Source organism: Cololabis saira, chromosome 17 (genome assembly GCF_033807715.1).
Source record: "Cololabis saira isolate AMF1-May2022 chromosome 17, fColSai1.1, whole genome shotgun sequence".
NCBI lineage: Eukaryota > Metazoa > Chordata > Actinopteri > Beloniformes > Belonidae > Cololabis > Cololabis saira.
Genome location: NC_084603.1, coordinates 7,429,721 through 7,457,271, shown reverse-complemented (window position 1 = coordinate 7,457,271; position 27,551 = coordinate 7,429,721). Strand labels below are relative to the sequence as shown.

Sequence of the window (27,551 nt, the reverse complement as noted above, 5' to 3'; positions counted from 1 at the left end):
AAGTTAGACTGATATAACTCTTTATAGATACAACGCATGAACAACTGTTTCAGATGTTGAAAACCCAGATGTTCCAGGGGTCCATTTCACACTTATTCAATTTTGTGTTGTTAGGCTGAAAATGCAAAATCAGATTTAAGATACACATTCTACAACGATGAGGATGAAAGAGTGACAAAGGTTGTTTTGTAAATAAGATTTTATTTGTTAATCTGAAAATGTATAGCAGATCAATAAGTGCCCTATAATACAGTTTTATTTCTCACAATACAATTTACATTTTGGTGTTTTGGGGTATCCCTTGGTGTCAGTTTATCAATATAAAGTGTAAAAAAACAAAGCTGCATTCAGCCAACAAGGTCCAGAGGCCTGGATGTTAATGTGGTGCGAGTGCACAGTTAAAGGGTTGTCTACAGTTACAGAGGAAGTCCTTCAGGCAACAGCACAACACAGAAACCTAGAAATCAACTGACCGTCAGCTTTAGTGTGTCACAGCATTTATTGCACAAGCCAACCTGTATAAACACATCCTAAAACATAAGGAAATGAACACCAATCATCACCATCTAAAACATAAATTAAGTTTAATTTTTAAGAAAGAGTGGATAATGGAAGATTTGTGTTTTTCTCAAAAACTCTAATTCCCTCATATCGTCATATTCACACACACATACACACAAACAGATACACGAAAAAAAACACAGCCGTCTGCCCCAGGTTGTGTCCGTACGCACACCCACAAATATACCCACACACACATAAAAAGACATGATACGGAGAGAAGGGCTTGATAAATCCCATGGCAGTCTTCCCTTCAGCAGCAGTAGCAGCAGCAGCACGGCTTCGTCAATCAAACACTTATCGTAGCCAATGCTGCGGAGGAACAAAACCAAAATCAGTTGCAATAATAATCTGAGACATAAAAGATGATTAATCAGCAGGTAGCTGCATGCTTACAACTGTTTTTGTATCTTCTTTGTCCATAACTTTCTGCGCCTGGTCTGGAGGAAACTTGAGCATGGAAGTAATCACTTTTGCCATCGTCTGCAAATGACAAAAAATAAATGCATTTATGAACAACAAAGGCAATTTCCTAAAAGAAGGCTTTAAAATATTTCTATTTGTAGCATGTTTCATCTTCAGTATCGGTACAAAGTTAATAAAAAAAATACAACATATGTTAACCACTACCTTTAACAAAATCATGTGAACAAATGAAAGTTGTTGTGAGAAAAGTTAAGGACAAGACATGAAAAAAAGGCTGGAAATTATCTTCATAATCAACTCCAGACGCATCTGCCAGGGAGCACACATTTCCCCTTAAACACAGGAGGTAATCAGAAACAGGGCTGCTGTGTAGGAAACCTAAGCGCTCCACTAACACTAAACAAAGCCATCATGGCTTTAAATGGCAAATCTACGTCATGCAAGATGCATGTGCTCGCAGGCAGCCCGGAGGAAAACCTCCACACAGCCTGCCATGTTCCCATAAAGGCCGCTTGTTGAGGAGCTGGGAATCTCCCGCTGACTTCAGGACACTGGCAACAGCACACTTAATTAGAAAGATCACTGTTAATTATCGTAAACACAACTGGACAACAGCATGACTTTTATACGCTGCCCTACATGGTCTCCTAGCTTGTGCGGCAGATTGAGGTCGTCTCCTCCACTGGGATGGAGCGACTCTCCCGTCTTATCAGCTACTTTTTCTGCTCAGAGGTTCAACTGACGAACACTATTTTAACAAATTTACACCATCAGCGCATGAGACATCCCGTTGCCGATGTCACAGCCAAACAGATTTAACAGCGTAGAGACTATGAGAAGACACAAACCAGCCTCCAAAAAGGAAGAAAAACAAAAACTAGAGTTAGCCATCATATAGTTTTGACATGAAGTGCAAAAAAGAACGGCGTACTTTTGTCTCCCGTCCCATCATGTATTCAAACAGCACTTTTCTCAGGTACTCCATCTCAGTGGCTTCAGAGACAAGATCGGATGCATCGATTCCAGGATCTGCAACAAGAAGGGGAAAAATAATACTAACACCGGTAATAATGATAATTAGGCCACATTCAGCAGCCTGTTTGTGTTAGCAACCGCACGGTACACAGAACAGAACCGCCTTCTGAACAGGTATGGCTGCAAATTAAGCACCAGCTCCAAGCACAGGAAAGAATGGCTGGTCTCAGTATGAGCACTTTAAAACTGCAAGAGGTGAGCAGTGAAATGTTCGCCCAAAGCTATAACACCATTAACCCACTTTAAAAAAGAAAAAACCATGAATGGGAAAGTTTGTGTTTACTCGTAAAGGGCTGGGAACATTTAGACTTCAGCTTCAACAGTCACAGCCAAAGGTTTTGGCAGAGATACAAATGTTTATCTATACAAGTGTTTTTGGTTCCCTATTCTTGTTTCTCAAGTATTTTCATGGTATACAGTTAACATTTTAATCATTTTAAAAGCTTTAAGGCTTTTATTAGCAAATAATTGTGTTGACATTTACAATGCCAAAGCTTCTCCCAAACCTCTCGCAGGCTGGATATCCATGACTAAGATCCATTCTTGCAGCATCTTTGGTATGACATGATGACAGTCTGTAATTTTACACCTGTCCACCTGCTTTTTAAGGATTGAAAACAGGTTTTTAATGGGATTATGGTCTGATTAGTTTCCTCCCCACAGATCTGGATCCAAAACTTTAATGCTTAGATCTCTAATCCACTTTGTTTTCACTGTGTCCTTGTGAGACGGCGCTTTTTTATGCTGGAAAATACACGTAATCGTATTCCTGCTGGATTGTTGGAAGAAGTTATTCTTGTATGACATGTTTGTGGCATTCCTTCTTCACTGTAAGGTTTTTGTGTTGGATTATAAGTGACTCCCAGACTGATTTAGCAGCTGGAAGAGGCCTTCATTGGAGATTAGTAGCTTCCTTGCTGCCCTTTTTGACACCAGACCATTGTCCAAAAGTCTTGATCTCACTGTGTGTGCAGATGCCAAAGATGAGCAAGCTCAGCTTCGGTGACACGACTCCTTAGATGAACCCTCACATGGAAAGGGACACTCTTGGATGACCTGAGGCTGTTTTTTTTTTACACTGCAGTTGAATGTTTCTCTCTGAAGTTCTTGATAATGCGATAAAAGCTTATTTTTGGATATTTCTGGTAGCAGTTTCCTTGACTGTGAGAATATTTTGATGCTGCAAAAGTTTGTTTCGAGGTCAATACCTCTAACATCAGAAGACAATGCCTACTTGACCGCCTTCATGCTTTAACCGTCTGCCCTTGTGAATTAACAGGAGTGATGGAGCGACTTCAACCGACTTGAACTTGTCAAGTTCCCTTCTGCTGATTATTGGATCATTGCAGAAATTGTGTTAGTTTATTGTTTTGTACCCAATCCATTTGGATTCTGGTATCAAATACCTTTCTAGGCCAGTGAAGCGCTTTGCAACATATTTAAGTATATCTGTGGATTTTGTGAAACAATGGGAGTTGCCACCACAAAGACTGACGCAACATACATTGTTAAACAGAACATTTGTAATACTGCCATCACTTTTGGCCACAAATAAAAGATCCCCTTCAAGTCTTTTCCAGCTGCTTCCTGCTTATATGAAATGATCTTTCGACATTTTTCAATACATATCCCTTCATGTTGTGTGAAGACAGTGTGGGAGTGAGGCGGAACTGAAGGGGTGTAACCAAGTCTTTGGTCTCAGCCACGGATTAATGGGTCACCAACAATTCCTTTGTCTTCCTGACCTCTGTTTGCCTGAGCTGAGTCTACTATCCCACCAACCATACACATCCAGACATGAAATCAGCAATCACACGCTTTCTTCTTAAAGGTGGTCTGAGTAGGTTTAACACAACCCTGATTGAGAGGAAGCATTAAGTACTGTAATTCTCCGGAAGTTCACAATGTAGGTTATAAAGATAAAGATGGCATGGATTCTGCTAAAACAATTAATCTAGTCTGTTTGCTGCAGAAAAACTGAGTTGACAGTCTACAAAACCCATTTAATTTAAAAGTTGGCTTCTTTACTAAAACCTCCCCTGAGAGCAGATTCTCTTGATTACACAGCAGGGAAGATCTAAAAGGACACATCTAAGTCGATCTAAACACCAACCCTGATGCTTCTGATTTAATTGAGGACAATGCCATAACATTCAGTGTCTAGAGGTTAAACAAAAATTGTTATATAGGTTTCTTAAACCATAACTCTTACCCAAATTACAACTAGAACCCTCATTTTAATCAGCAAGCCCTAAAATCAAGCTTGGTTGACCAAATGTTGTGAGAAGTTCAGCCAAACCAGATGACATAACACCTCTCGGTATTTAAGAGCCCTTACAGAGACGATCATCTCTTTGGACATTTACTACAACTTTCAAATGTTTTCCCAGTTCATATGCCATGTGTTTCCCAATAATAGTAAAAATAATAATATTGATACATTTCCTATGGTAGCGCACAGTGTTACGCATGTGATCTTTGCTACGCTTTTCCAAAAGGACACTGAAACAGAATTATAAGTGATTCAAGGCATTAAGTTTACCTTTAAATGTGCTCCCAAGATGAGTTACAACTGTGCTGCGGTGGAGACACTTAAGCTTGTCCTCAAGCGAGTTAATCTAGCGTGAAGAAACACAGAAGTGCACACACACATTATTTTTGACCCCATGTGGATTAATTTTATGCATTTAGCTTCATTACAGTTGGGGACATTTGGGGATGTTTGCAAGACTGATGGTGTGTGTGTGTGTGTGTGTGTGTGTGTGTGTGTGTGTGTGTTACTGGAGTAGTCGCCATGATGGTTTTATAGGGTTAAATCAAATGTAAGCAGATGTGATGTGCAATTAAGTGAATGCAGCAGGAGAGCAGCAGTTGCTCTCGCTGGAGGCCACACATTTCTGGGAATGCACTGCAATAGATTTACTGTTGATCCTGCGGAAGAAAACAAACAAGGTCTAATACTCACCCTCTCCATGAATTCCTGCTCCTTCAGTCGAGCCTCACTCAGTAAAGTCGTCTTCTCAGCAAGCTGAGCCTGTCGTCAAGAAGGACAGAAAACACATGTTGTGACTCACCAAATCGAATGTACACTGACTATAGATGGTCTTTTGTGCGTGCAGCTTTAGTTTTGATTAAAGTAACCATTTCATAAGCTTTTGTGACATCACAACTCTTATTTCAGAACATCCCAACGATAATCAAAGGGGTTGAGGAGTGGGCGCTATGCTGATCCCTGAACCACTCTTTCACAATCTGAGCGCAGTAAATCCCCGGCTGCTCTTTTTCATCAACTTGTTTTAACTTTCTAAATAAGAAAAATAGTGGAAATAGAAACTCCAAGCTTACCGGTAGGTCCTCTGATGTCACCTGGACACAGAAAAGAAAAAAAAAAGAAGAAATGTATGTGGTTGCAAAATGAAAAATAGTTGTCAACCATGGACGTATAAAAATAAACTCAACTAATGTGACGGAAATGCTTTACAGAGTAATTAACACAGCGATATCTTGTGTTGCAGTGTTATAAAGCCGTCTTCTACAAAACCACTCATGCACATTATAACAGAAGATAATGAGGTTTTCTAAAATGTAGTTGACAGAGGATTCTTCAAAATAAAAGCATGCAAGACATTTTCTAAATATTTGAGTCTTTACTAGGACTGTGAAGTTAGGGGCGGTTTGTGGGTCTTTATGGACAGACACTGATCCGCTGTCTCTGATACGAATGCTTTGAGAGGCCCATGTTGAGGAAAAGTGTCCCATGTTTCATACAACACCCCCGCTCCTCTCTCGTCAGGAAAGTTATTACCTCACCTGGGAAAAATGCAGCATTCATTCTTTGCGTTCATGCACTTATAGACAGGCCTGTAAACCTAAATGAACCACTCCATGGGTCCGATAGCACCTGGAGAAAACCTCCCTGGAGTCTTCACTGGCCTCTTTCCAGTATGCATGTTTGATGCGAGTATCGCTGCAGCATAAATCTAAAGCCCACTCTCACTTCATATGACGATAATTGAAAACAGGTACAGAGGCTGGCTGTTGCCTCATAGCTCTGTCTTCTGAGGAGAGCATTCCTGAGTGATTCAAAGAGCCTCACAGCATCCGGCACATTCTGGAGAGCCGCCACACGAATGGAGTGAATCACTGATCACAGCAAAGTATGTAAGAGAATTGTCCCTGAGCGCTTAGGTGGAATTATTCAATTATGAAGCTATCCACCAAAAAAAAACAAAAAATATGAGCGTTGACCTCCTGATCTGTTAACCTGGATATGAACTTTCCAACTGGGTATCTAAATCGGTCAGTACTATAGATTGTTATTGTGGACACATACAGTAAAGGCTTCTGGATAAGGTGATGATTCAGAACTAGTAATGCCTCCATCCGACTCCAGCCCCTTCCCAGAAGTGCACCAAAAACGGAATGACTTCATCCGGCCAGAAAGAAGAGACTTATGACTTCAACAGAACTGCCACAGAAACGTTATTCATGGACCTAAACCCCAGAGCTGCATATAATATACTATATAAGGGCTACAGGCATGATTTTTGTTTCTACATCTGTTTGGAAATAAAAATGTCTCAAATAAATCAATGGGTTGCGACCGCACTTGCAAACGCGTGATGACCTGGTGAACAGGCTACGCTGGATCGGACATGTTCGTACCTCAGAAGGGCCCTGGCAGCGCGCTTGCAGCTCTTCTAGTTGTTTCTGGATTTGCCACACTCTCTGTCCCATCTCCTCCTCTCGAGTCTGGAAACAGATCAATTAATTCACAACAACTGAGTCATTTCTTAAGGTCATCTCAGCATCACTATTCAAATATACAAGTGCATTTTAGATCACTGTCTCTCATCTGTGACCTAATTATGTTTGGAGAAAAGATTATTTCATTTACTTATCTACTTTGCAAGAGTGAGGCCAGCTGTAAAAACGGCTCAAAAGTAGAGGTTTAAGTGGTCAAAGTTCAAATCCAAAGTTTAAGAGTTAAAGTGTGTGATGAGAGTCAATTAAATGTCCTTTACAAAATCATTACTGGTTGGTTTATCTGAATATGGAGGGGTACTTGACTTTATTCTTCAAGACTAAGGGTAGGTAGGTTCTGTTCTTTTTATTAAAAACCCATAAAATCTGGCCTTTAGGAGAAACCAGTTAAATTTTAGTAGTACCTGTATAACCTGTTCATATTTTTGAACAGTTCTGTGCAAATCATCGTCCTTCTGGGAAATAACCTTCCTCAGCTGACTGGCTTCATCACGATGACTCCCGAGGAGCTCCTCTTCAACGGTCTGAGCCTTGGCTGTGTCGAGGAAAATAAAAAAACAAGAGGTTAGATTGAGAGCCTAAACATACTTAGTCGGACTCATCCTTTCTAGACACCACAATTTTGGTAAAACCAGTGGTGAGATTAAAAACAAAAATAATCAATACAGTGAATCCATTCCAATGTTGCATGAGAGAAATCATATTTACTTTGATCTTGCTCTTTTAAAACAGTCTCATTTGACAAATGAAGCATAATGAAAAGGATTTAAATCCAAAAAATAGCATTTTCACATTCTTATTTCCAGCAACTGTAAATCTTGTCAGTTTAATGTGATATTTTTTTCTTTAATGTTGCCTCACCTATAGTCTCCTTCACTGTTGAATCAAGCTCCTTCTCTTTCAAAGCCATTTGTGTGTTGAACTCTCTCAATAACTGCTTCATAGCAGAGTTGTGCTTCATTTCTACATGTTCCAGCTCCAATCTGTTGGCACAGACGGTAAAAGAGATGAATTAAATCACTATTAACACCAGGAAGAGAGCACCGCTGCAACTTTAAGGCCAACTGCTGCAACTTTACCTTCTTAAATGCTTTATTAACTTACTTTAGCTTCTTCTCATTCTCCTCCAACAACTCTTTCTTCATGTACTCCAGGTCTTGCTCGTGTTCTTTTCTCAGTACCCTCATGTCTTTCTGCAACCTGGTGAAGTCCTTTTGGACTTTCTCTTTCTCGTTCTTTATTTGACTGAGTTTATTCTCAAGCGACTGCAAAGAACCGTCATCATCCACCCCCTCCACGGGAGAGTGGTTTTGCATTACACTTGTAGTTTGCTGCATGCTGCTATGTTCCACTTTCACCTCTTCCTGGAGCTTCTCTGTAGTTGCCAGAAGCTGATGGAGCTGGGCATCTTTCTCACGTAGTTCCTCTGTCAGACGTTTCAGTTCTGCGAGAAGGCTTCCATTCTGCTCCTCTGCCTCCTTTAGCTTCGCCTGGATTTCGTGCCACGCTGATTCTGTCTCTTTGAGCTGCACTTGTTGCTCTGCATCTCTCTGAACCGACATAAGCTTGTCTTCGTACATGGTTTTCAATTCCTCTAAAGACCTTTCTTTCTCCAGCCTCTCGCTACTCAGAATCTGTTCAATTTGCTTTTCCTGCTCTTCCTGAAGCTTAACGAGCGTTTCTTCGAGTATTTTAGTTTTCTCTTCTAATGTTTCTATTTGCTTATTGCTCTGTTTTTCATCGCCCTTATTTCCCTCCAGGTTACTCTGAAGAGCCTTAATCATCTGCTCTTTCTCATCAAGCTGTGCGGTCAGCTGTTTTTTAATATGACTAATTTTCTGCTCGGCTTTCTTCTTCAGCTCGGAGACTTTTCGTGCGCTCTCTGCAGATAGTCTCTCCTCGGCTGCTTTCAGACTCTCCTCCTTGTTCTTGATAATCTCATCTTTCATCCTTTCAAATTCCTCCCTTTGACTTTCAAGCTTGTTTTTACACTTTTGGTTGTCCTCTTCGAGGGAGTGCAGTTTTTCTGCCATCTCTTGCTCCAAATTACCATTCTGAGTGCGCTGCATCTGGATCTGCTGCAGCTGCTCCACAAACTCTCTTTTTTCATTCTCCCTGATGCTATGATGCTGTTTGAGGTCAGTGGTGAGTTGCTCACACTCTGTAGTCTTTAAGGCCAACTGCTGCTGAAGCTCACCGAGTCGACCGATGCAACTCTGGAGCTCCGAAGTAAGGTCACTGACTTTCTGCTCTTTTTCACTCAACACCTGGTCCATCTCAGACTTGCTGATGGACTGATTGTCAATACTTGCTGTCAGCCTTTGCAGAGCCTCATTCTTTTCAGATATTTCTCGCTCCAACTTCTCAAGTCTTGCCTGCAGAGACTTAATAGCAGTCTCATCCTGAGTGCCTCTCGCCTCTGCCTTGTTCTCGTACTCTGACTGGCTGTTCCTGAGAGCGTCCGCCTGTTCCAAGGCAGACTTCCTTTCCTGCTCCAATCTCTCGATGGTCTCCTTCATCTGAGCCACTGCTTGCTGCCGCTCCTCTTCATACTGCTGCTTTAGCTGATTTATGGCTTCCTCCTTCTCTTTTATGCTACTTGCGAGCTGATTTTTCAACTCAGTGACAATGCTTTCCAAGTCCGTGATATGCAGCCCATTTGTTTCCAAAGTTTGGGATAGGACTCTGTTCGCCTCACTGAGCTCCTCAATTTTCTGAACTTGATCACTGACAGACTGGGAATGACTCTCCTTCTCACATGTTAAGGCTTCAGTACGCTCCATGTGCACATTTACCTGAGCAGTCATCTGTTCTAATGAAATGCATAGATTCTTGTTCTCCTCTGTGTGCTGGCGAAGATTCTCCTCTAAAGTGCAAATCCTATCTGCTTTAGTGAGGACAATGTTTTTGAGATGCTTTACAGTTTCCTGACTTGACAACAGTCTAAGGTTCAGCTCCTTCACTTGACTTTCCACTCGTTCTTGGAGTTCATTAGAGGCACATTCTATTTTGGACAGGACCTCCTTACAGCAATGGTCCATTTTGCTGATGACCATAATTAATTGCTGCTGGAAGGCTCCTTCCTTGGCTTGTAGCTGAATGGAAGTTTCATCAAATTTACTCTGCAAGTCCTCACTTTCCCTGCATCTGGAAGTTTTTAGTGCTTCAAGCTCATTCTCCGTTTCATTCAACTTTTCTGACAAACTTCTTAATTTCTCCTTGCTCTCTTCCCCCGCTGTATTCAGCTGGTCTTGAAGGGCATTCCTCTCATTTAGAGCCTGGTTTAGGTTCCTCTCCGTTGCCTCCATTTGTTCTTTCAGCAACGCCTCAGCCTGAGACAAACTGTCAAGCTTCATTGCTGCTTCGTTAAGCTCTTCTTGCAGCTTCTGCACGGTGGTTTCTCGGATTGCCAGCTCCTCTTTCAAATCTTTTATGTCCGATAATAGCTGTTCATTCTCCTTTCTGGTTCTGCCAAACTGTTGCGATATTTCCTCCAGTTCCTGACCCTTCTCCTGTAGTGTGCCTGAATGTTTCTCCGCCAGTTCCTCCTCCTGTTGCGCTAGCTTCTCTCGCCAACGAAGCTCCAGCTCCTCCACCTTGTGTTTCTGGTTGGTATGAAGTTTCTCCAGCTCTTCCTTGTGGTTGGCCTGGAGCTCTGACATGGCGCTGCTAAGGCCTTGGGAGCTTTTCTGAGCCATCTCCACAATTTTCTCTTGAACTTGTTGCTCCTTCGCTTGAAGCGCCATCTCCTTTTTCGCAAGCTCCTTCTTCATGTTTTCTTCAATCTGTTGAAGCTTTTTCTTATAGTTTTCATGCATTTCTTTGGCCTTGTGTTTGAACTTTTCCATTTTTGTTTCCTGGGTTTTCAACTTAGCTTCCATCTCATTTAAAGTGGTTTTTAACTTCTTCTCATGAGCAGCTTTTTCATCAACCAGCTGTTTCTCAAGGCGTGTTTGTTTCTCCAGATGTGTGTTCAGGTCTGCAGTGAATGACTTCTCTTTCTCCAAAAGCTGTTTCTTGGTCTCTTGTAACTGGTGCTCGATTTCCTGATGTGACTTCTCTTTTTGATGACAGTCATTCTTTGCTTCTTCCAACTGATGGTTTAAGTCCATCAAATCCTTCTTGCACTGATCAAGGTCGTCAGAGATTTTGCTCGACTGTGCATTAGATTCTTTCAGGTTCTCATTTTCTCGCTGGGCTTGAGCTAAACTCTGCTGCAGCTGTTCAAATTCATGAATCCTAGCCTGTAAATCTTGTGAAGTGGATTGTGATTGCTCTCGCAGTGTTTTTTCTTTGAGGATAAGTTGTTCAATGTTCTTTTCCTTTTCGCTCAGAACAATTTTCAGTGCATTGAGCTCCTGTTTCAGAGTTTTTTCCATGCATCCAAGTGACTCCTTGTGCTCCTGTTCAGCTAACCTGGAAGCATCTTCCAGCAGCTGTTTACCCTTCAACACCTCTGAAAGTTCAGCGGAAAGCTCCTCTAACTCTGCCTGCTTTGCATCAAGTTTCTCTAAAGTCTTCAGGTTCATATCTTCAATGTGTGTTTGGAACTGCAGCTCTTTATCTTTCAGAAGGGTCTCAATTTCAGCTCCTTGCTTTTCCTTGAACTCCTCAAGAGCAACATTATGCTGCTGGGTTAGTGTGTCCTTGTGCTTTTCCAGCTGCTCCTGATGCTTTTCTTTTAGTGTTGTGATTTTCTCTTTGTGTTTATTCTTCAGCTCTTCCAGCTGACTGGAAAGTTGATGAGACAGACTGGATTCACCCTGTGAGTCCTCCTTCACTGAGCTCTCCAGCTCCAGTATCCTCTGCAATCACATTACATTGAGGTAGTTAGATTAATTGAAAGTCTTTGGGGGAAAAAAAAAGAAGAATAAAACGTGTTAATTAAGATTATTTCCAATTCAACTTCACAGAGGTATCACATATTCTAGGATTGAAGAGCAAAGAGGATTATGTATGTAAAAAACACACAAAAAACTACTATAAACACTTGTAGTTGCAGCAGTTTTTTGTTAAAGTAAAACTACCTTTTCAAGTAAGTAATGTTACATTGTACTTCTAAAATGTGCCATGCTTTTAATCCCAAATACCAATTATAAAACACATAATTTAAACATTACAGATGATCTTGTTACGAATTGATGTGTCGATATGTTAAAACATCAAAACATTCAACAGTTCACAAGTTCAACATGGATTTGCAGCTGCATTTTTAGTCAATTATCCGAGGAAAAAAATGGAAAGAAAGCATCTCACAGTTCTTGCAGCCTCCAGCTCCATCTGTATCTCTTTAACCCGGTTATCAGCTTCTGTCTTTACAGCCGTCTGCTGTAACTCTGCATCCTCCAGAGCCAGAGAGGCCTGTTGTTCTCGCTCCTTCGATAACTGTGAAAACTGCTCTTTGCATTGCTCCTGAAAAGCCACAAAACAAACAAAATGAACGTTGGGATCTTGTTAATCCAATTCATTTTATGTCACAAATGTAAACAGCCGGCACACTTACCACTGCTTTGCTAATTCTTTCTTTTATTTCCTCTTCTTTAGCAGCCAAAGCTTCACTGTGGGTCTTCTCCAATTGAGTAACCGTTTCCTCTGATGACTTCTGAAAACAACAATAAAAAGTCACATTACATGCACACATAGATGTATAGTAGATTACACGGTGAATAAAAGGTATACAAATTTCACAAAATACATTCGCTTCTCACTGTTTCCCAATGACAGTGGTGTCATTATACTCAGCAGTTTTTCCTTGTAAACACTCAAAACTTCATAAAAAAACCCAACTTATTTGACAAAGACAGTCAACATTCATCCATCGACTTCATTAAGTTAACAATACAGTCCTGACCGACGGGTAGAGGTAACTTTCTGACCTTCATTATGGAGACGACTTCCTGTTTGACCCTTGTCAGCTCCTGCTGCAGGTTCTTCCTCTCTTCTTCACCGGCCATTTCAACTTCTTTCACTTGCTCCTCCAGCTGAACCTGCAGCTGAACCTGCAGCTGTTTTCTTGCCTCTTCTGCCCTCTGAGCTACACCCAGAGCTCGTTCAAGCTCTTCAAAAGCTTTGGAAAACAGAAAGAATTATTAATTACAAAAACATATGCATGTTTTTTTTCTCCTTGCACAACTACGGATTGGGATTAGTAGTCACCTGATTTCTCAGCCTTTTCTTTCTGTTCCTGTAGCTCTTCTTTCTGGGTAGTAGCCTGCTGGAGCCTGGAGCGCAGCTGTGCTATCTCCTCTTCTTTCATTTCCAGTGTCTCATGCATCTGCCTTTTCGTCTCAGCAATGACCATTCCCTAAAAGAACAGTACCAAGAAAAAAAAAAACAAGTATTAGAACTGTTCACCTGGCAAAAAAAACCTGTGACTGAAATTGATGTTGTTTCTTCATAAGTATTATCTTTGCCTTTTACCCTAACTCAAGCCTAATGCCAATGTCAGTTTAAGACTAAGTGCTTTTCAGCATTCATCATTATGACCTCTTGAGCTGCTGCTCCTGCCAGGGTCAAAGATTAACAGAAACAATATGGGACTTCAATGTATATGTCCTCTTTATCTGAAGGCAAAAGAAAATGACCAGCTTAATTCGTACAGCCTTATATCGAGTTGTGCGTAAATCACCCACCTTGTCCTGCTCCAGCTGTTCAATTAGGTTCTTGGCATCGCGCAGCTGAGTGATCAACTTTGTCTTTTCTGTCGTGTGCAGTTCCTTTGAACATAACAAATCAGACAGTTGGAAATGTCACAATTGGGAGTGAAACTAAAATCACACATTCAAGAACTTTTTGATTGTCCGACTCGTAGCGGGATTATCGTGACTCATGTTCGGGTCAGATAACTTCAAAATGAGATGTTTTAAGTACCACCCGGGCTGCACCACCCCAAATCCAAATAACCAGAGTTTATACAAGCCCAGCTAAACCAACACATACACCTAAATTAGAGGACAGTATTACAGAGGTGGCATGTACATGCTATGTTTCTGTATGAACACAGTGTAACCAACGGTTACGAAACAGGAAACACAGTGCTGACAATATTTTTTTTGTGGGTTTGATCTATGTTTGGCTAAAAGCATGAGCATCTCTTACTTTTGAAAGAGTCAATAAAACAGGCTATAGCTATATCTTTAACTTTACAAGCAGGAAAAAAACCCTTTAAATCAAATGTGGACGGTCGGGATTGTGAGCCTTTTATCTGAGAGGTGGTGGGGATGAGTGTGTTATGGGATGCCATCATGCAGCTTCGGAGGAGTTTATGTTTGTTGATTTCTGCTGTTCCTGAACTAGGACAGTCCCAAATCCAAAACAGAGTGCAAATTACACACATAATAACAAGAAAAAAAGTCACATATGGTTTTTAGATGAGCTGTTTCTTATCACACTGTCTTTGAAGAAGATTTTCCTTATCATATCCCACAAAACATCTGGAAAACTACAGACAAGCTACAAAAGCCAAACATACCACTGAACCAAAATGTTTGGAATTCAATGAAAACAATGGTTCATGTCATGTCAAACTGACACGACATGAACTCTCTCTCTGGAACCTGGCCAGACAAACTGGATATTTGGACGCTGAGAACCCCAACAATCTGCTGTGTCACAGAGATAATGGAGTCACATTATCAGTGGACCATAAAGACTTTGGCAGACAGACATGTTGCAGCACACCATTAATTACCCCAAACAAAGTGCTCAGTCATTTGCAGCATCCTAATTCTAACCCACTTTAATCATATTTCTTGCATAACAACGGTCAACTGCAATATCAAACTTCAGAGAGTGCTGGTGATTCACTTTAGAATATCTGGACTTTTGTTTTGGAAAAACCTTTTTTGATAAAGTGATACCATGCATCAGCACATAACATTTCCGAATGTATAAAAAGACAAATCTAATATCCTGACTGCAGTGTCTCTATTGGTACTACTGCTGTTAAATGCAGTTATGTCACCTTCATCTTCTCTAGCTCCTGCAGTCTCTCTTGCAGCTGCTCCTGCAGAGCTTCGTTTTCACTGCTCAGCTGTCCACTCCGCTCCTTGTGTGTACGCATCACTTCTTTGCATTTCTGCAGCAGGTTTTCTTGCCTCTTCACCCTCTTCTGCAGAGCTTCCATAAGTTTGGTTGGATCACTGTTGCCCTCTCCTGTCCAGAGAGATAAACTACACTGTTTAAACAGAAAACACTTATTTCGTTAAACTGGGAGGCAATAAACTTAACAGTATCTTCTCTTTACCATGTGTACAGATATATACGGTATGTGCAGTATAGTAGGGATGCATGGTATCTTTGGGATAGACACAGTATCCGTCATTGCTGCTGAGCTGCATTAAAATAACATAAGGCGGCAGGTAGCAGCCCCGAGGCTAAAAACAATAATACACATCTTTCTTCGTCTTCAGCATATGAAAACTTAGAAAAAGTAATAGAAACAGCAAAAATGCTGAAGTCATAAATAAAAAAATAATAACATTTATCATGCTTAGTAATAATTCTGTAAAATCATTATTGAGGAGGTTCTTTATTTCCACAAATGTCAAAATAACAAACATTTGTAATACTTTCAAAATGACCATTGGGTGAATGATTATTTGAAGAGCCAGGTCTACTGTTTGCTCTTATCGTTTGGCCAGATATACTACAATATTATTTTTTTCCATCACTGCACTGTATTTTTTTTTTATTCTCCTAACTGCACAAACTGCAGTGTAGATGAAGATTATACCAAATATAAAAGTATGAAGACTGCGTTTTTTTGGGATTGTTAGTCTATCAGTTATGGATTCAATTTTCCATATTGTGCATCCTTAATATGTACTGTATGTACATATAAAGCATGAGAATATGTGTGTGTGTTTTAACTAGTATAAAAAGTCTGCTTACCCTCAGGGAGCTCCATCTCCTTGGATGGACTCTGCATGGCAGATGAAGAACCTTCTGCCACTTCAGTCTGACTGACCTCACCTTCAGGTGCCAGCGAACCATCCGAGACCCCCTTGGCTCGTTTTTTCAGCAGAGCGACCTACCCAAGACAGAGGTCTGTTTTTAAAATCAAGCATCATTTTCAGCATTCTGAACTATTATATTATATATTGTATATTGCGCAAAGGCGTAATTAGAGCACATGTTTTTCAGCGTTTAACTTGTTGAGTGCCATATTCTTTCCTGACTGTTTTATAGACTTTATTAAAACTGAGATTTTCATATATATCAACATACTTTTGCTGCAAGTTTTACAACAAACCCCCACTGAAAAAAACAAATAAATACAAAATTGTAAAGAAATTCCACACCATCCATGTATTACCAGCCCTCTCACCTGTGTTTGGAGGACAGTGATCATCTGGTCTTTCTCCTCAAGTGCAGCATCAAACTCATCTTGTAAGTGTTTCTTGGCCTGCTGGTCCATTTGAAGCTCCTAAAGGTCATTTAGAAACATTCACTCCTCAGAACTAATTCAATAAATACACAGATTTTGACCTAGAGAGAAAAATTATTTAAAAACAACAACAAAAGTCACACCTCCCGCAGCTCTCCTATCCTGCGGAGAGATTTATCTTGACTCTGACTGAGGATAACCTGAAAGGAGTAAAATTCAAACAACTGATTAGTTTCCCCAAAAAATCCTAATAATTTAAACAAATATTAATATTAAAAATGAAATACCAGTCAGTATTGCATCTGAGATTACCTGTGTTTTCTCCTTTTCTCGCTGTGTTGTTCGGTATGCAGTAACCAGCTACATGAAAAGGAAATCAGAGTAAGGGCAGTGGTACGCATGAACTGCTTTATGCCAGTCATGAATCATAAGCATTTTTAAGAGCTGCTCTACAAGCTTCTTTCACCTCTGAGTACTTTCCTCTGTACTTCCCCAGGCTTCTCTCCACCTGAGTCAGTCTGTGCAACAACTGCTCTTTAGAAAAGGCCTCCACACTTCCTGGAGGCTCCTCAGCTTCACTTTCAATATCCGAGGGTGGATCATAGGTGGGGATCCCTGAAGACTCATTTTCTCCCAAAGGGGTCAGGGACTCACGTGACGGGCTCCTGACAAGGCTTTCTCTAGATGAAGAGCGGAACAGACTCTCTGCCCGACTGGCACCGCCACGAATCAGCGACTCCACTGAAGGAACTTTCAGCTGTAGTTTCTGGGCAAATGACTGTGACTCCTCCCTCTTTTTTACAAGAGGGGAAAACATTTAGAATTATGAACATACATATGAGTGTACAGACATTTTATAAACCATTTTTTCCACAGTCAAAGAGGATGCATTGACCATACTTGAGGAGAAGCACTTCCATCCCCATTGATGCTACCTCTGGGCGACCTTGCAGGTCCTTTGGAGACGCTCTGCAGGATAAAAACATATAATGAGAAATGGAAAAGCTGTGCTAGTGAACTTGTCCTGGGCCAGTTAGTCATCCACACCCAGCGTGGCTCTCCCTGATTACTCTGGAGGGAGCAATATTAGTATTGCTGGGAGCAATGCAGGGGCAATGGGTACCCTCATGCAACTTGGAAAACAGAGGGGTTAAATACATAAAAGAAGGCATCTCTACCGTACAAGAAACAAAAAAGGGGTTAAATGTTACGCTACAAAACAGCCATGAGGTCAGGACAAACAGACAGTTCAAGTAAAGAGAGCCGGTATTTGAATTAAAGATGCTTAACAGTGCTGTGTGCAGCTGAATTGCAAGAGCACAAAGACATGAAGTCCATGAACATTTAGCAGCCTAGTTGGTTTAGTTGTTAAGAGAAAGATCAGAGTAAGCAAACCTTCTCCTTCCTCGTCCAGCTCCAAGTCACTCCTTCCTCTGGATTACTGAGTTGAACAAACTATTCACTGATATCTTAGTTCCTAGAATACAGCTTTTGTTTTGTTTATTAAATGGGACAGTTATAATGCCCGCTTGATGTGGTTGAAATATTTAAGAGCTAATAATTACTCTCTAAGCCAGAGAATGATTGAGGTCATGAGTTTCTTTCTCACATTCATAGCTACAGTAAAAGACACTTTAATATAAATACAATGTCAAGTTTTTGTCCAGTATCAATGGTTTTACGCGTCCATTTTGTCTAAGGAAGCAAAAGCATCTTGGTATAAAGTGATAGAATAGAAGACTACAACCAAATAGGCAGAGGGACAAAGCCTATGTGTGACTGTAGGCCTCAACCTTTTAGGAATATTATTACTGGAGGGAAAAAAAAAAGTGTTTTGGTGAGTAACAAAGAAAATTAAGTTTAATTATTTTGAACAGTTGTTTTTTTTTAAATGACCATTTGTTCATCTATCCATTCATTTTAACATCTTACATTACTTTATCCAAAGTATTATAATATTTAAGGGCTTGCTGCTTTTACCTGGCTTTAGTTCATGTTAAAAACTGGACAATGACTTATTGGGAACAATCATGGAGGAACAAACAGAGGATAAACCTCGACTTGAGTACCTGCAGTAGAAGCTCAAATACAGCAGAAACAAAACATATAAACCCTGTGAACCAAAATGGTGACGAGCATCTATCTATCTATAAAATAAAATGCTAAAAAAGTGAGAAAAAACAAAATCAATGAATCTTTTTATGGGATTTATATAATGGGATTCAGGCATCAACATTATGGAAGGACATAATGTTGCAGAAATATGGCAGACACCGAGATGAAATTAAGATGTTTGTCCTTACTGTCAAGAGACAATTGTGATGATTTGTTGCATCTGTGAGTTCAGCCCATCAAAAATACCCAACACTATATATAATAAGACCACTATAATAAAGACCACTGCTGCAAAATATCATAAGAAACTGTGCCACACAAAGCACACACAACACCAGGCGTTTTATAAATGGCTTTGTAAGTGTTGTACAACTGTGCTGTACTATACACCTACAGTAAATAGACTGTTCACAAATCACAGATAATTGTGAGTTTGCCAAAAACAAGGGACTGTTAAGGTCATTTACTTGCCTTGGCGCACGTTGCAAAGGCAAACAATTACTTTGGTAAGCCATAAACCATTACACTTGTAAGTCTGTTCTGCTCCTCTTGTTCTTTCACATTAGGGAAGTATTTTTTTGTTGGAAACTGGTACATACACACCTCTTTTAAACCAGCAATCGGTAATCTAACCAGCCCTTGAGAAATATCAACATAAATCTAAGTTTGAGACAAAATCAGTCAAAATAAGAGCCAACTATACCTTCCTAACTTTCCAATTACATGGCCCCGAACTCGCATTCACCTGGCACTAGGCTCCATTTACGCTACAAATACTGAAAAACAAAGCCAGTGTGTTCAGATTCACATCCCCTGGAGACATTTTTTTTACAAGTTTAATCGTTTAAAAAGGACATTCTCTGAAATGTTTACACAACTTCCCCAACTATGTCTTACATAGTATATGTAACATCTCTAAACACTGAAGACAGGAAGTTGATATTACTAATGCTGATCATAGATCAGACAACTGCAAAAACTTCGGTAGGATTGAAAAAAACCCAACAAAAACTAACGTATGACACCCTCTCACATTGAAAAACCACAGCTTTAAGTCATACACTGATACACAGGGTCACTATTTACACAACTACAACAAGACTCCTTTCGTGAATCAAAGGACAACAGTACTTTTGATTGGTTGTTTACACTAACTGCACCACGAAACAATGCAGTTTGCATGAGACAACACTTAAGACTATGTTTGCTTTTGCAGCAACATCAAAATACAGGAAAAAAAGACTGCTTTCCACTTGTTCTGGCCGCCACCTTCCACCTAACAACCGAGCTCAAACTCGCCTTAACTCAAGCAAGACTCCTCATGATTTTCTTCCAGCTGTGGACATTTAGCTAATTTTAAGGTCAACATTACACGTAATGTTCAAAGGTCAGTAGTTTGGTAAGACATATAACACCAAACGTTTAGATGCTTCCAACACTTACATTTTAATTATACGTGTTCAATCTTTTGGGTATGCGTTTTTTGGTATAATTAGGTAAATATGAGAAATGTTTTGTCTTTTTGTTGTATCCGTAGGGAAAAACGTAAACACATTGACAAGAGCACCTACAAAAATGTTCTGGTACTGTATGTTTGTTTACTTGGAAGAGTTAAACTAATTCCAACTTATTGCAAAGCAAACCCATAATGAAAATGTCAACTCTCCAAATAAACAGACTTTTAGGAGGGGGAAGGTAAAAGGCCATCAGGCAACATAACAAGGTGTTTAGGGTCTAGAGGGCAAGCAACTAACACTACCTAAAGAGGAGGGGACGATATTTAATTCGTTGACAGGTCACATGATAAATGAAAGGTAGGGCAATAAACCAACATAGGGCAGAAAGCATAAGAGCTTCTATCCAACAATACAAACCACATCTCCCATTGGATGCAGGGTTAGCCCACATACGAGATGCCTTCTTGCTGCTAAACCCAAAACAAACAGGAGAAAGAGAGCAGGGAACAAGCTGTCCCTACTTAGGCCACAGTCCTCTACCGATTTCCCAAAGGCGCAGAAGACGGGAGGAAGGAACGGGACAGGAGGAAGAGGAGAAAGAAGAATATGAGGAAGAGGCAGGAAGTGAGGACAAACTCACCACACTGGCTACCTGGGCCGTTTTGGGTCGTTTTGAATGGTCCAGAGCAAAGATAGTATACTCAGAGAGAAAAGCGGGCTCTGCTATCATCCCGGCCAGCATCTGACCCCGTCAGTGCAGTAATGGGACGAAAGGTGGGGAAAGGAGAGGGACACAGAGAGCAATGAGAAAAACAACACCATGAGAATGAAACAGTGCTCAAGGGAGTGCCTGGCCAGCCAGCTGAGAGGAGGCTGGTTGAGAAAGGCTGAGATGAATGGAAAAGAGAAAGTACAAGGCAAGACAGAGGGGGAGAGACTACATGAATTGGCAGAAAAATAAGGAAAGCTGAAAAGTGAGATAAACGACATTTATGTCATGAATAACAGTTTGACATCTCTTCATGAAGTCTTCATAATTTCCTCAAAGATATTGTCAAATCTGCTTCAAATAATCAAACCAAGACAGAGATGTCAAAGTGTTACCTATGTGTGAGATGAAAAAAGATGTTTTAATGTCATCAGAAGCTTCAAAGGTGAAGGCACGAGCCTGTGGAACAACAATGCATCTGCACTTTTAAAGGATATGATGGAAAGAAAAGTACAAAAACCTGACCAACAGGAGCACCTTCAATGTGTCTTTAACCTTCCTTATTGAGTCAAAGAATTCCACCATAAAACAGCTCTATTCACTCGAGAGAAATAACTATTCACAGGAAACAGAAAAAAAAAAACAGAGGAAGGCACATTAATTATTCATACACATACCAGAATATGGTCGACTCTCAATACAAGTCTGCTGCCGAAACCTCTAAATTAGATATTTTTCCAAAATAATTATATTTTAGTGCAACAATTTAAAAAAAACAACTGACCCTATACCTTTTAAAGAGCCATTATGATAATCTAATTTGAGTTTTTAAATTTCTATTTCATAAATGTTGCAAAATTTCTTGACAAATGGTCACTTTATCACCGCTGGCCATATGCTAATAAAAAGGGAAATTGCCCATAACTTGTCCTGTGTAATGATCAGGGTTTCCCACACAATATAATACTTGGGAGGTAGAATAATAGCTGCCCAAGTAAACTCTGCTTGGACAACAGAAGGTCTTACAGCAAAGATTAATAGTGAAATCGAGGTTGTGGGGAAGTAAAGGTTTTTATGTGCAGATTTTCAAGATAACTCGAGGCACATAGATTTAATTACCTTGCTGTCTTAAGAAAACCACGTACAGAGGGTTGCAAAAGTATTCACCCCCCTTGAACTTTGTGACCTTTTGCCACATTTCAGGCTTCAAACATAAAGATATAAAACTGTAATTTTTTGTGAAGAATCAACATCAAATGGGACACAATCATGAAGTGGAACGAAATGTATTGGACATTTCAAACTTTTTTAACAAATAAAAAACTGAAAAATTGGGTGTGCAAAATTATTCACCCCCTTTACTTTCAGTGCAGCAAACTCTGTCCAGAAGTTCAGTGAGGATCTCTGAATGATCCAGTGTTGACCTAAATGACTAATGATGATAAATGGTATCCACCAGTGTGTAAACATGTCTCCGTATAAATGCACCTGCACTGTGATCGTCTCAGAGGTCCGTTTAAAGCGCAGAGAGCATCATGAAGAACAAGGAACACACCAGGCAGGTCCAAGATATTGTTGTGGAGAAGTTTAAAGCTGGATTTGGATACAAAAAGATTTCCCAAGCTTTAAACATCCCAAAGAGCACTGTGCAAGTGATAATATTGAAATGGAAGGAGTATCAGACCACTGCAAGTCTACCAAGACCTGGTCGTCCCTCTACATTTTCAGCTCATACAAGGAGAAGACTGATCAGAGATGCAGCCAAGAGGCCCATGATCACTCTGGATGAACTGCAGAGCTCTACAGCTGAGGTGGGAGACTCTGTCCATACAACAACAATCAGTCGTGTACTGCACAATTCTGGCCTTTATGGAAGAGTGGCAAGAAGAAAGCCATTTCTTAAAGATATCCATATAAAGTGTTGTTTAAAGTTTGCCACATGCCACCGGGGAGACACAAACATGTGGAAGAAGCTGCTCTGGTCAGATCAGACCAAAATCGAACTTTTTGGCAACAATGCAAGACGTTATGTTTGGCGTAAAAGCAACACAGCTCATCCCCCTCAACACACCATCCCCACTGTCAAACATGGTGGTGGCAGCATCATGGTTCGGGCCTGCTTTTCTTCAGCAGGGACAGGGAAGATTGTTAAAATTGATGGGAAGATGGATGGAGCCAAATACAGGACCACTCTGGAAGAAAACCTGATGGAGTCTGCAAAAGACCTGAGACTGGGATGGAGATTTCTCTTCCAATAAGACAATGATCCAAAATATAAAGCAAAATCTACAATGGAATGGTTCACAAAAAATATATCCAGGGGTTAGAATGGCCAAGTCAAAGTCCAGACCTGAATCCAATGGAGAATTTGTGGAAACAACTGAAAACTGCTGTTCACAAATGCTCTCCATCCAACCTCACCGAGCTCCAGCTGTTTTGCAAGGAGGAATGGGCAAAAATTTCAGTCTCTCGATGTGCAAAACTGATAGAGACAAACCACAAGAGACTTACAGCTGCAATCGCAGCAAAAGGTGGTGCTACAAAGTATTAACTTAAGGGGGATGAATAATTTTGCACGCCCAATTTTTCAGTTTTTTATTTGTTAAAAAAGTTTGAAATATCCAATACATTTCGTTCCACTTCATGATTGTGTCCCACTTGATGTTGATTCTTCACAAAAAATTACAGTTTTATATCTTTATGTTTGAAGCCTGAAATGTGGCAAAAGGTCACAAAGTTCAAGGGGGGTGAATACTTTTGCAACCCTCTGTACCATTAAGGCTAATCAAAAGCTTTATTCAGGCAGGGAAAATAAAGCTTGGACTCTGCCACATTGGAAAAAGTCCTGTTGTCTAATGAATCCAGATTTATTCAGCCACGGAGGGACGGGTGAATTAGAGAATGAACAGCAGGAGACCAAGTGAGGCAACAATAATCCCTTGTGCCCATCATGCAGGCATGTGGGACACTGATCTGGGGTTGCTTCAGTTCGTCAAGTCTAGGTTCTGCAATGCTATGTGCTGAAAAATTAAGGTCAGCTGATTATCTGCCTATGCTGAATGACCCGGTTTCTCCAGGTCCATCTTCCCTGCTGAAAAAAGCATATTCCAAGAAGACAAAGTCAGGATTCATCAGGCTAAAATTGTTCAGGGAGCACAGGATATAATTTTCACACATGGACTGACCATGACACAGTCCAGACCTTAACCCCATCAAGAACCTTTGGAATGTACTGGAGGGCAATTCATGCACCAGTCTGACTCTCCCATCATCTTGACAGAAAAGTTATATGATACTGAATGGAAAGATATGTCGTGAGTGACATTGCATAAACTTTTAAAATGGTGCCACGGTGTTTACATGCAAAGCTAAAGGTGCATAAGTAAACTGTGAGTGAGTTTTGTTTTTCTATTATTACTCTCCAGCATGGTGAAATCTAGTTATGCAGAGTTATGTTCAACATGTTGATCCAGGCCTGTGACCTTGACCTTCTCTTTCGCTTTCTGTCTCTGCCTCACTCTCTCACTGTCTCACACACAAGCACCTGTTAATGTACAAACCTGCCAAGCCTGGCAGAAACGCTCATTAGGTTATACTTTGTCTAAAAGTCACTAAAAGGTTGTTAGAGATGTTTTTCTAACAAAAAAAGAGACAGGATAAAAACTAAATTAGAACAAAAAAAAAAAAAAAAAATGTATGTACAGGACTGTCTTTCTCTAGTACAGAGGTTGATCCCTAAAGGGAATCATTGTATTTCTGTATTATATTATTAAGATTATGCTCAAAATTTAGAAGCATATAATCTACATTTAAATAAATAATAAATACATGAGAGTAAGCAAAAAAAAAGAAAGGAAAAAAGGACAAAAAAAATCAAGTCATTGCATTCCTTCTGTTGTAAAGAAATATTAATACAGGTAAAATGTACCTCATGTAGTAATGTTGCACCACCACAAATATTATCTGATTATGTGGGAAACACTGATGATAAATGCCATTAAGTCAATAGACATTTTCAAGTATAATTCCTAATTATAATGAGAAAAAAGTCTGCAACATTAAAGATGAACATGTGACTCTGACTCATATGTTCATGACATGTTTATTAAGCTCTTGTAGACATTTTATACTTACAACAGACAATATGCTTGGGATTTAATTTATATACTTTACTAACTTTAAATAAAAGGTTTACACCCTGATATGTCAACACATGTTGGATGCTTGTTCGTTTCCGCTTGATAAGGCAATCAAAAAGCCCTGGTGTATTATTTGGGGAGCATTAAGCAAAACACAGAACAGATATCTGAGGACTGACAAAAACATCACTCCAGATCAAAAATCAGAACATAAGCAGGGGAGAGGAGATGCAGGTTTAGTTTCAACACGTGTACATATATAGTTTCCACTCTGTCCGCAAACATATGTCTGTCACCGGCCGGCACTATGCTCACCTCTCTGTCACTCGGAGCGGGTGTCTCATCATGATGGAAAGGCGGGGTTTGGCTGCTGCGTCGGTCTCCACTGCCCATCTTGTAAAATAGATGAAGACCGAGTAAGAAGTGGCAGATTTGTTATCCATTTGCACAAAATTGATTTTCTATTTAAAGATTTATTGATATTACAAACTCAGCGCACTGATAAATTAGCAAGTGATCCAGAAATACTGTGGCTGTCCCCAGTGTATTTGCACTTCAATTTGAGAGGAGAGACTGTACTGAACCACTGCAGACTGATTTACTAAACTTTGTGTTTACAATTCACTGCTGACTGTGCCATTAATTATTTCCAGAAAAAAAGGCATGTCTTAAATTTTGCACTTGACATTTTAGTTGCACAGGTTTTGCCAATCACTGGCCAGAGAGCAGAGTATGTGAAGCAAGATAGTCGCCATTCAGTTAAATATGCCTACATCTACTACAACAATAGCCGATTTACAGATACATTCAAAGGTGAACGAACGGCAGACTGCAGTGAAGCTTGGCCATTAGGTAAGCTAATTTTCTTATAACCATACCATGATTGAAAAAAGAAAAAGACTGAAAAAAATTGTGAGTGCAATAAAATTTAGGAATTAAATATTCAGACGGGAGAATTTTATCCATCTAAGCAGATAAATAAAACCCCTTTCTCTATTATCTGAGCCATATGTTATCAGGTTTATGTTTATATGGCCTGCTTTGTAATAAAAGGAGCCATGCCTTCGTTGCTGGTAAATTACAGGCTCCTGCTTACTGACAGGTCGGCTTGTTAGTAAGTAGTAACTCATCACTAATCTGCAGTGCTCTTGATAGACCGTCTTAATCCTTACTGGTATTATCTGGTCAAACCTGTGATATATAAATCAATAAACTTTAAGCATAGTAAGTGGTAAACGCATTCATGTTATAAAACCTTTAACACTGCAGGTCAAACATCACAACGAAGAAGAAAAATCTACGAAAAAGAATAATCTCTACTGGAGGTGGAAACCTGATTATTGCAAAATGTTTAATAATGGGCAGCTTGGAAATTAGCAATAGTGACATATGATTGTTGCATTTACAGCAAATAAAAACACGGGGGATAGAATACACGCTTTTGGAAAGTGCAGATAAAATAATTAAAATGATGTAGCATCACTAATTACAAACTGCAGTTCTATCTATCTATCTATCTATCTATCTATCTATCTATCTATCTATCTATATCAATCAATCAATCACTTTATTTGTCCCCAATGGGGCAATTAATCTTGCAGCAATATGTAGACATATACACATAATTAAAAAAAAAAAAAAAAAAAAAAAGACTTTAAATCTAAAAATCCAAGCCCCACAACAGCTACCTTTTCCTCATGGAATTGAGAGGGGAGATGGCAGAAGGTACAAAAGAATGTTTATATCTGTTAGTTTTGAGAAGTGGAAGTCTGAGCAATGTACCCGATGGAAGAAACTGAAACTCTTGGTGTAGAGGATGGGAACAGTCTAATAGGATAGTGTTTGCTTTCCTATACAGCTCCTGTAGAGTCACCTGAGCAGAGCCAATTATTTTGCTACAGACATTAACCACCTTGGTAAGAACAGTTTTCTGCTCTACCCTAAGTGATGAAAACCAACAAATGAAAGAAAAAGTTAATACAGACTCAATGAAAGAGCAATAAAACATGGACATCAGGGATGAATCCACATGAAATTTGGACAGTTTTCTAAGACAGTACAGACGCTGCTGACCTTTCTTGTAAATTAAGTTGGTTTTACTCGCAAATGTCAGCTTATTGTCTATTATATTTCCATATCTATCTATCTATCTATCTATCTAACTTGTGTGGTACAACTTGTGCTTTGTATTATTTTACCTCTTTTCTTATTTTATTTGTCATTTACTGTTTAATTGTGTCTTGCTGATTTTAATGTCAATGTAAAGCACTTTGAATTACCTTGTGTTGAATTGTGCTATACAAATAAACTTGCCCTGCCAATAATAAACCCACTTTCAATCTAGCTATTTTAAAGTCACTAAAGTGTAAGGTGCTTTAATGTTTAAGGAGATTAGTAGGCGTCAACATATTTCTGACAGCCGCCAATGTAAACAATGCAACAGTCACACCCAAACTATCCAACAGTTTACTGATATTTACAGCCCCGGTTTTGTCCATGAAGAAGAAGTTTGTAGTTGGAAAGTTGTTTTTCTGTGTTAGTTTTCTTTTTTTCCTTCCAGGAATAACAAGAATAATGAGTTAAAATCGTCTCTGCAGCAGCTACGGAGCCAACCAACACACCCAACAACAGCAGGTTTACACACTATTATGCCATGACACTAACATATCAGAACCAGAACCAGAACTAGACGGATTTGTTCTGGACGTCCATCTGCCTGTAAACATGGACCTGCTTAACACTGACCTGGGCCTGCTGCGGTGACTGCGCATTCCTCTGCGGGGACTGCTCCTCGTTTATCCGCTGCTTAAGCTTTTTAAACATCTTCACACGCCGAAGAGCCTAAAAACGCGACGGCAGACGCCAACTATCCGTGGGAGATGTGTTTTGTTTTGGTTTAGGATAGCATCCAGCTAACATCCACACAGACTTCCTCGTTCGCGTTTAGAATCCAGCAG

At 39.9% G+C, this 27,551-nt stretch overlaps 1 protein-coding gene across 4 annotated transcripts; it reads right to left on the bottom strand.

Annotated features, from left to right (window-relative positions):
* Window positions 1–181: 181 nt before the first annotated feature.
* Window positions 182–27,551, bottom strand: golga4 (golgin A4). 4 transcript variants are annotated; one of them, XM_061745646.1, is made up of 25 exons: window positions 27,340–27,551; window positions 24,910–24,987; window positions 20,387–20,488; window positions 17,075–17,143; window positions 16,641–16,967; window positions 16,487–16,534; window positions 16,318–16,374; window positions 16,115–16,213; window positions 15,679–15,817; window positions 14,750–14,940; window positions 13,419–13,502; window positions 12,943–13,090; window positions 12,663–12,853; window positions 12,290–12,388; window positions 12,043–12,198; window positions 7,891–11,591; window positions 7,648–7,769; window positions 7,191–7,321; window positions 6,688–6,774; window positions 5,368–5,388; window positions 4,988–5,056; window positions 4,565–4,640; window positions 1,919–2,016; window positions 958–1,044; window positions 182–873 (listed from the first exon to the last, which is right to left on the bottom strand). In XM_061745646.1, the coding sequence occupies exons 1-25, from the start codon at window positions 27,415–27,417 to the stop codon at window positions 859–861; spliced, it is 6,273 nt and encodes a 2,090-aa protein (XP_061601630.1). In that variant the 5' UTR covers window positions 27,418–27,551; the 3' UTR covers window positions 182–858. The 4 variants fall into 4 exon arrangements, with proteins under 4 accessions (XP_061601630.1, XP_061601631.1, XP_061601632.1 ...); XM_061745647.1 differs by having other exon boundaries at window positions 12,290–12,385; XM_061745648.1 differs by having other exon boundaries at window positions 20,399–20,488.

Excerpts from the sequence above, each read along its gene's own strand:
- golga4 (XM_061745646.1), bottom strand. The coding sequence starts at position 27,417 with ATGTTTAAAAAGCTTAAGCAGCGGATAAACGAGGAGCAGTCCCCGCAG. Across the intron at positions 16,535-16,640 it reads ACAGAGGAAAGTACTCAGAG|CTGGTTACTGCATACCGAAC; the intron begins GTGAAAGAAGCT and ends CTTTTCATGTAG. Across the intron at positions 7,770-7,890 it reads GAGAATGAGAAGAAGCTAAA|ATTGGAGCTGGAACATGTAG; the intron begins GTAAGTTAATAA and ends CTGTGCCAACAG.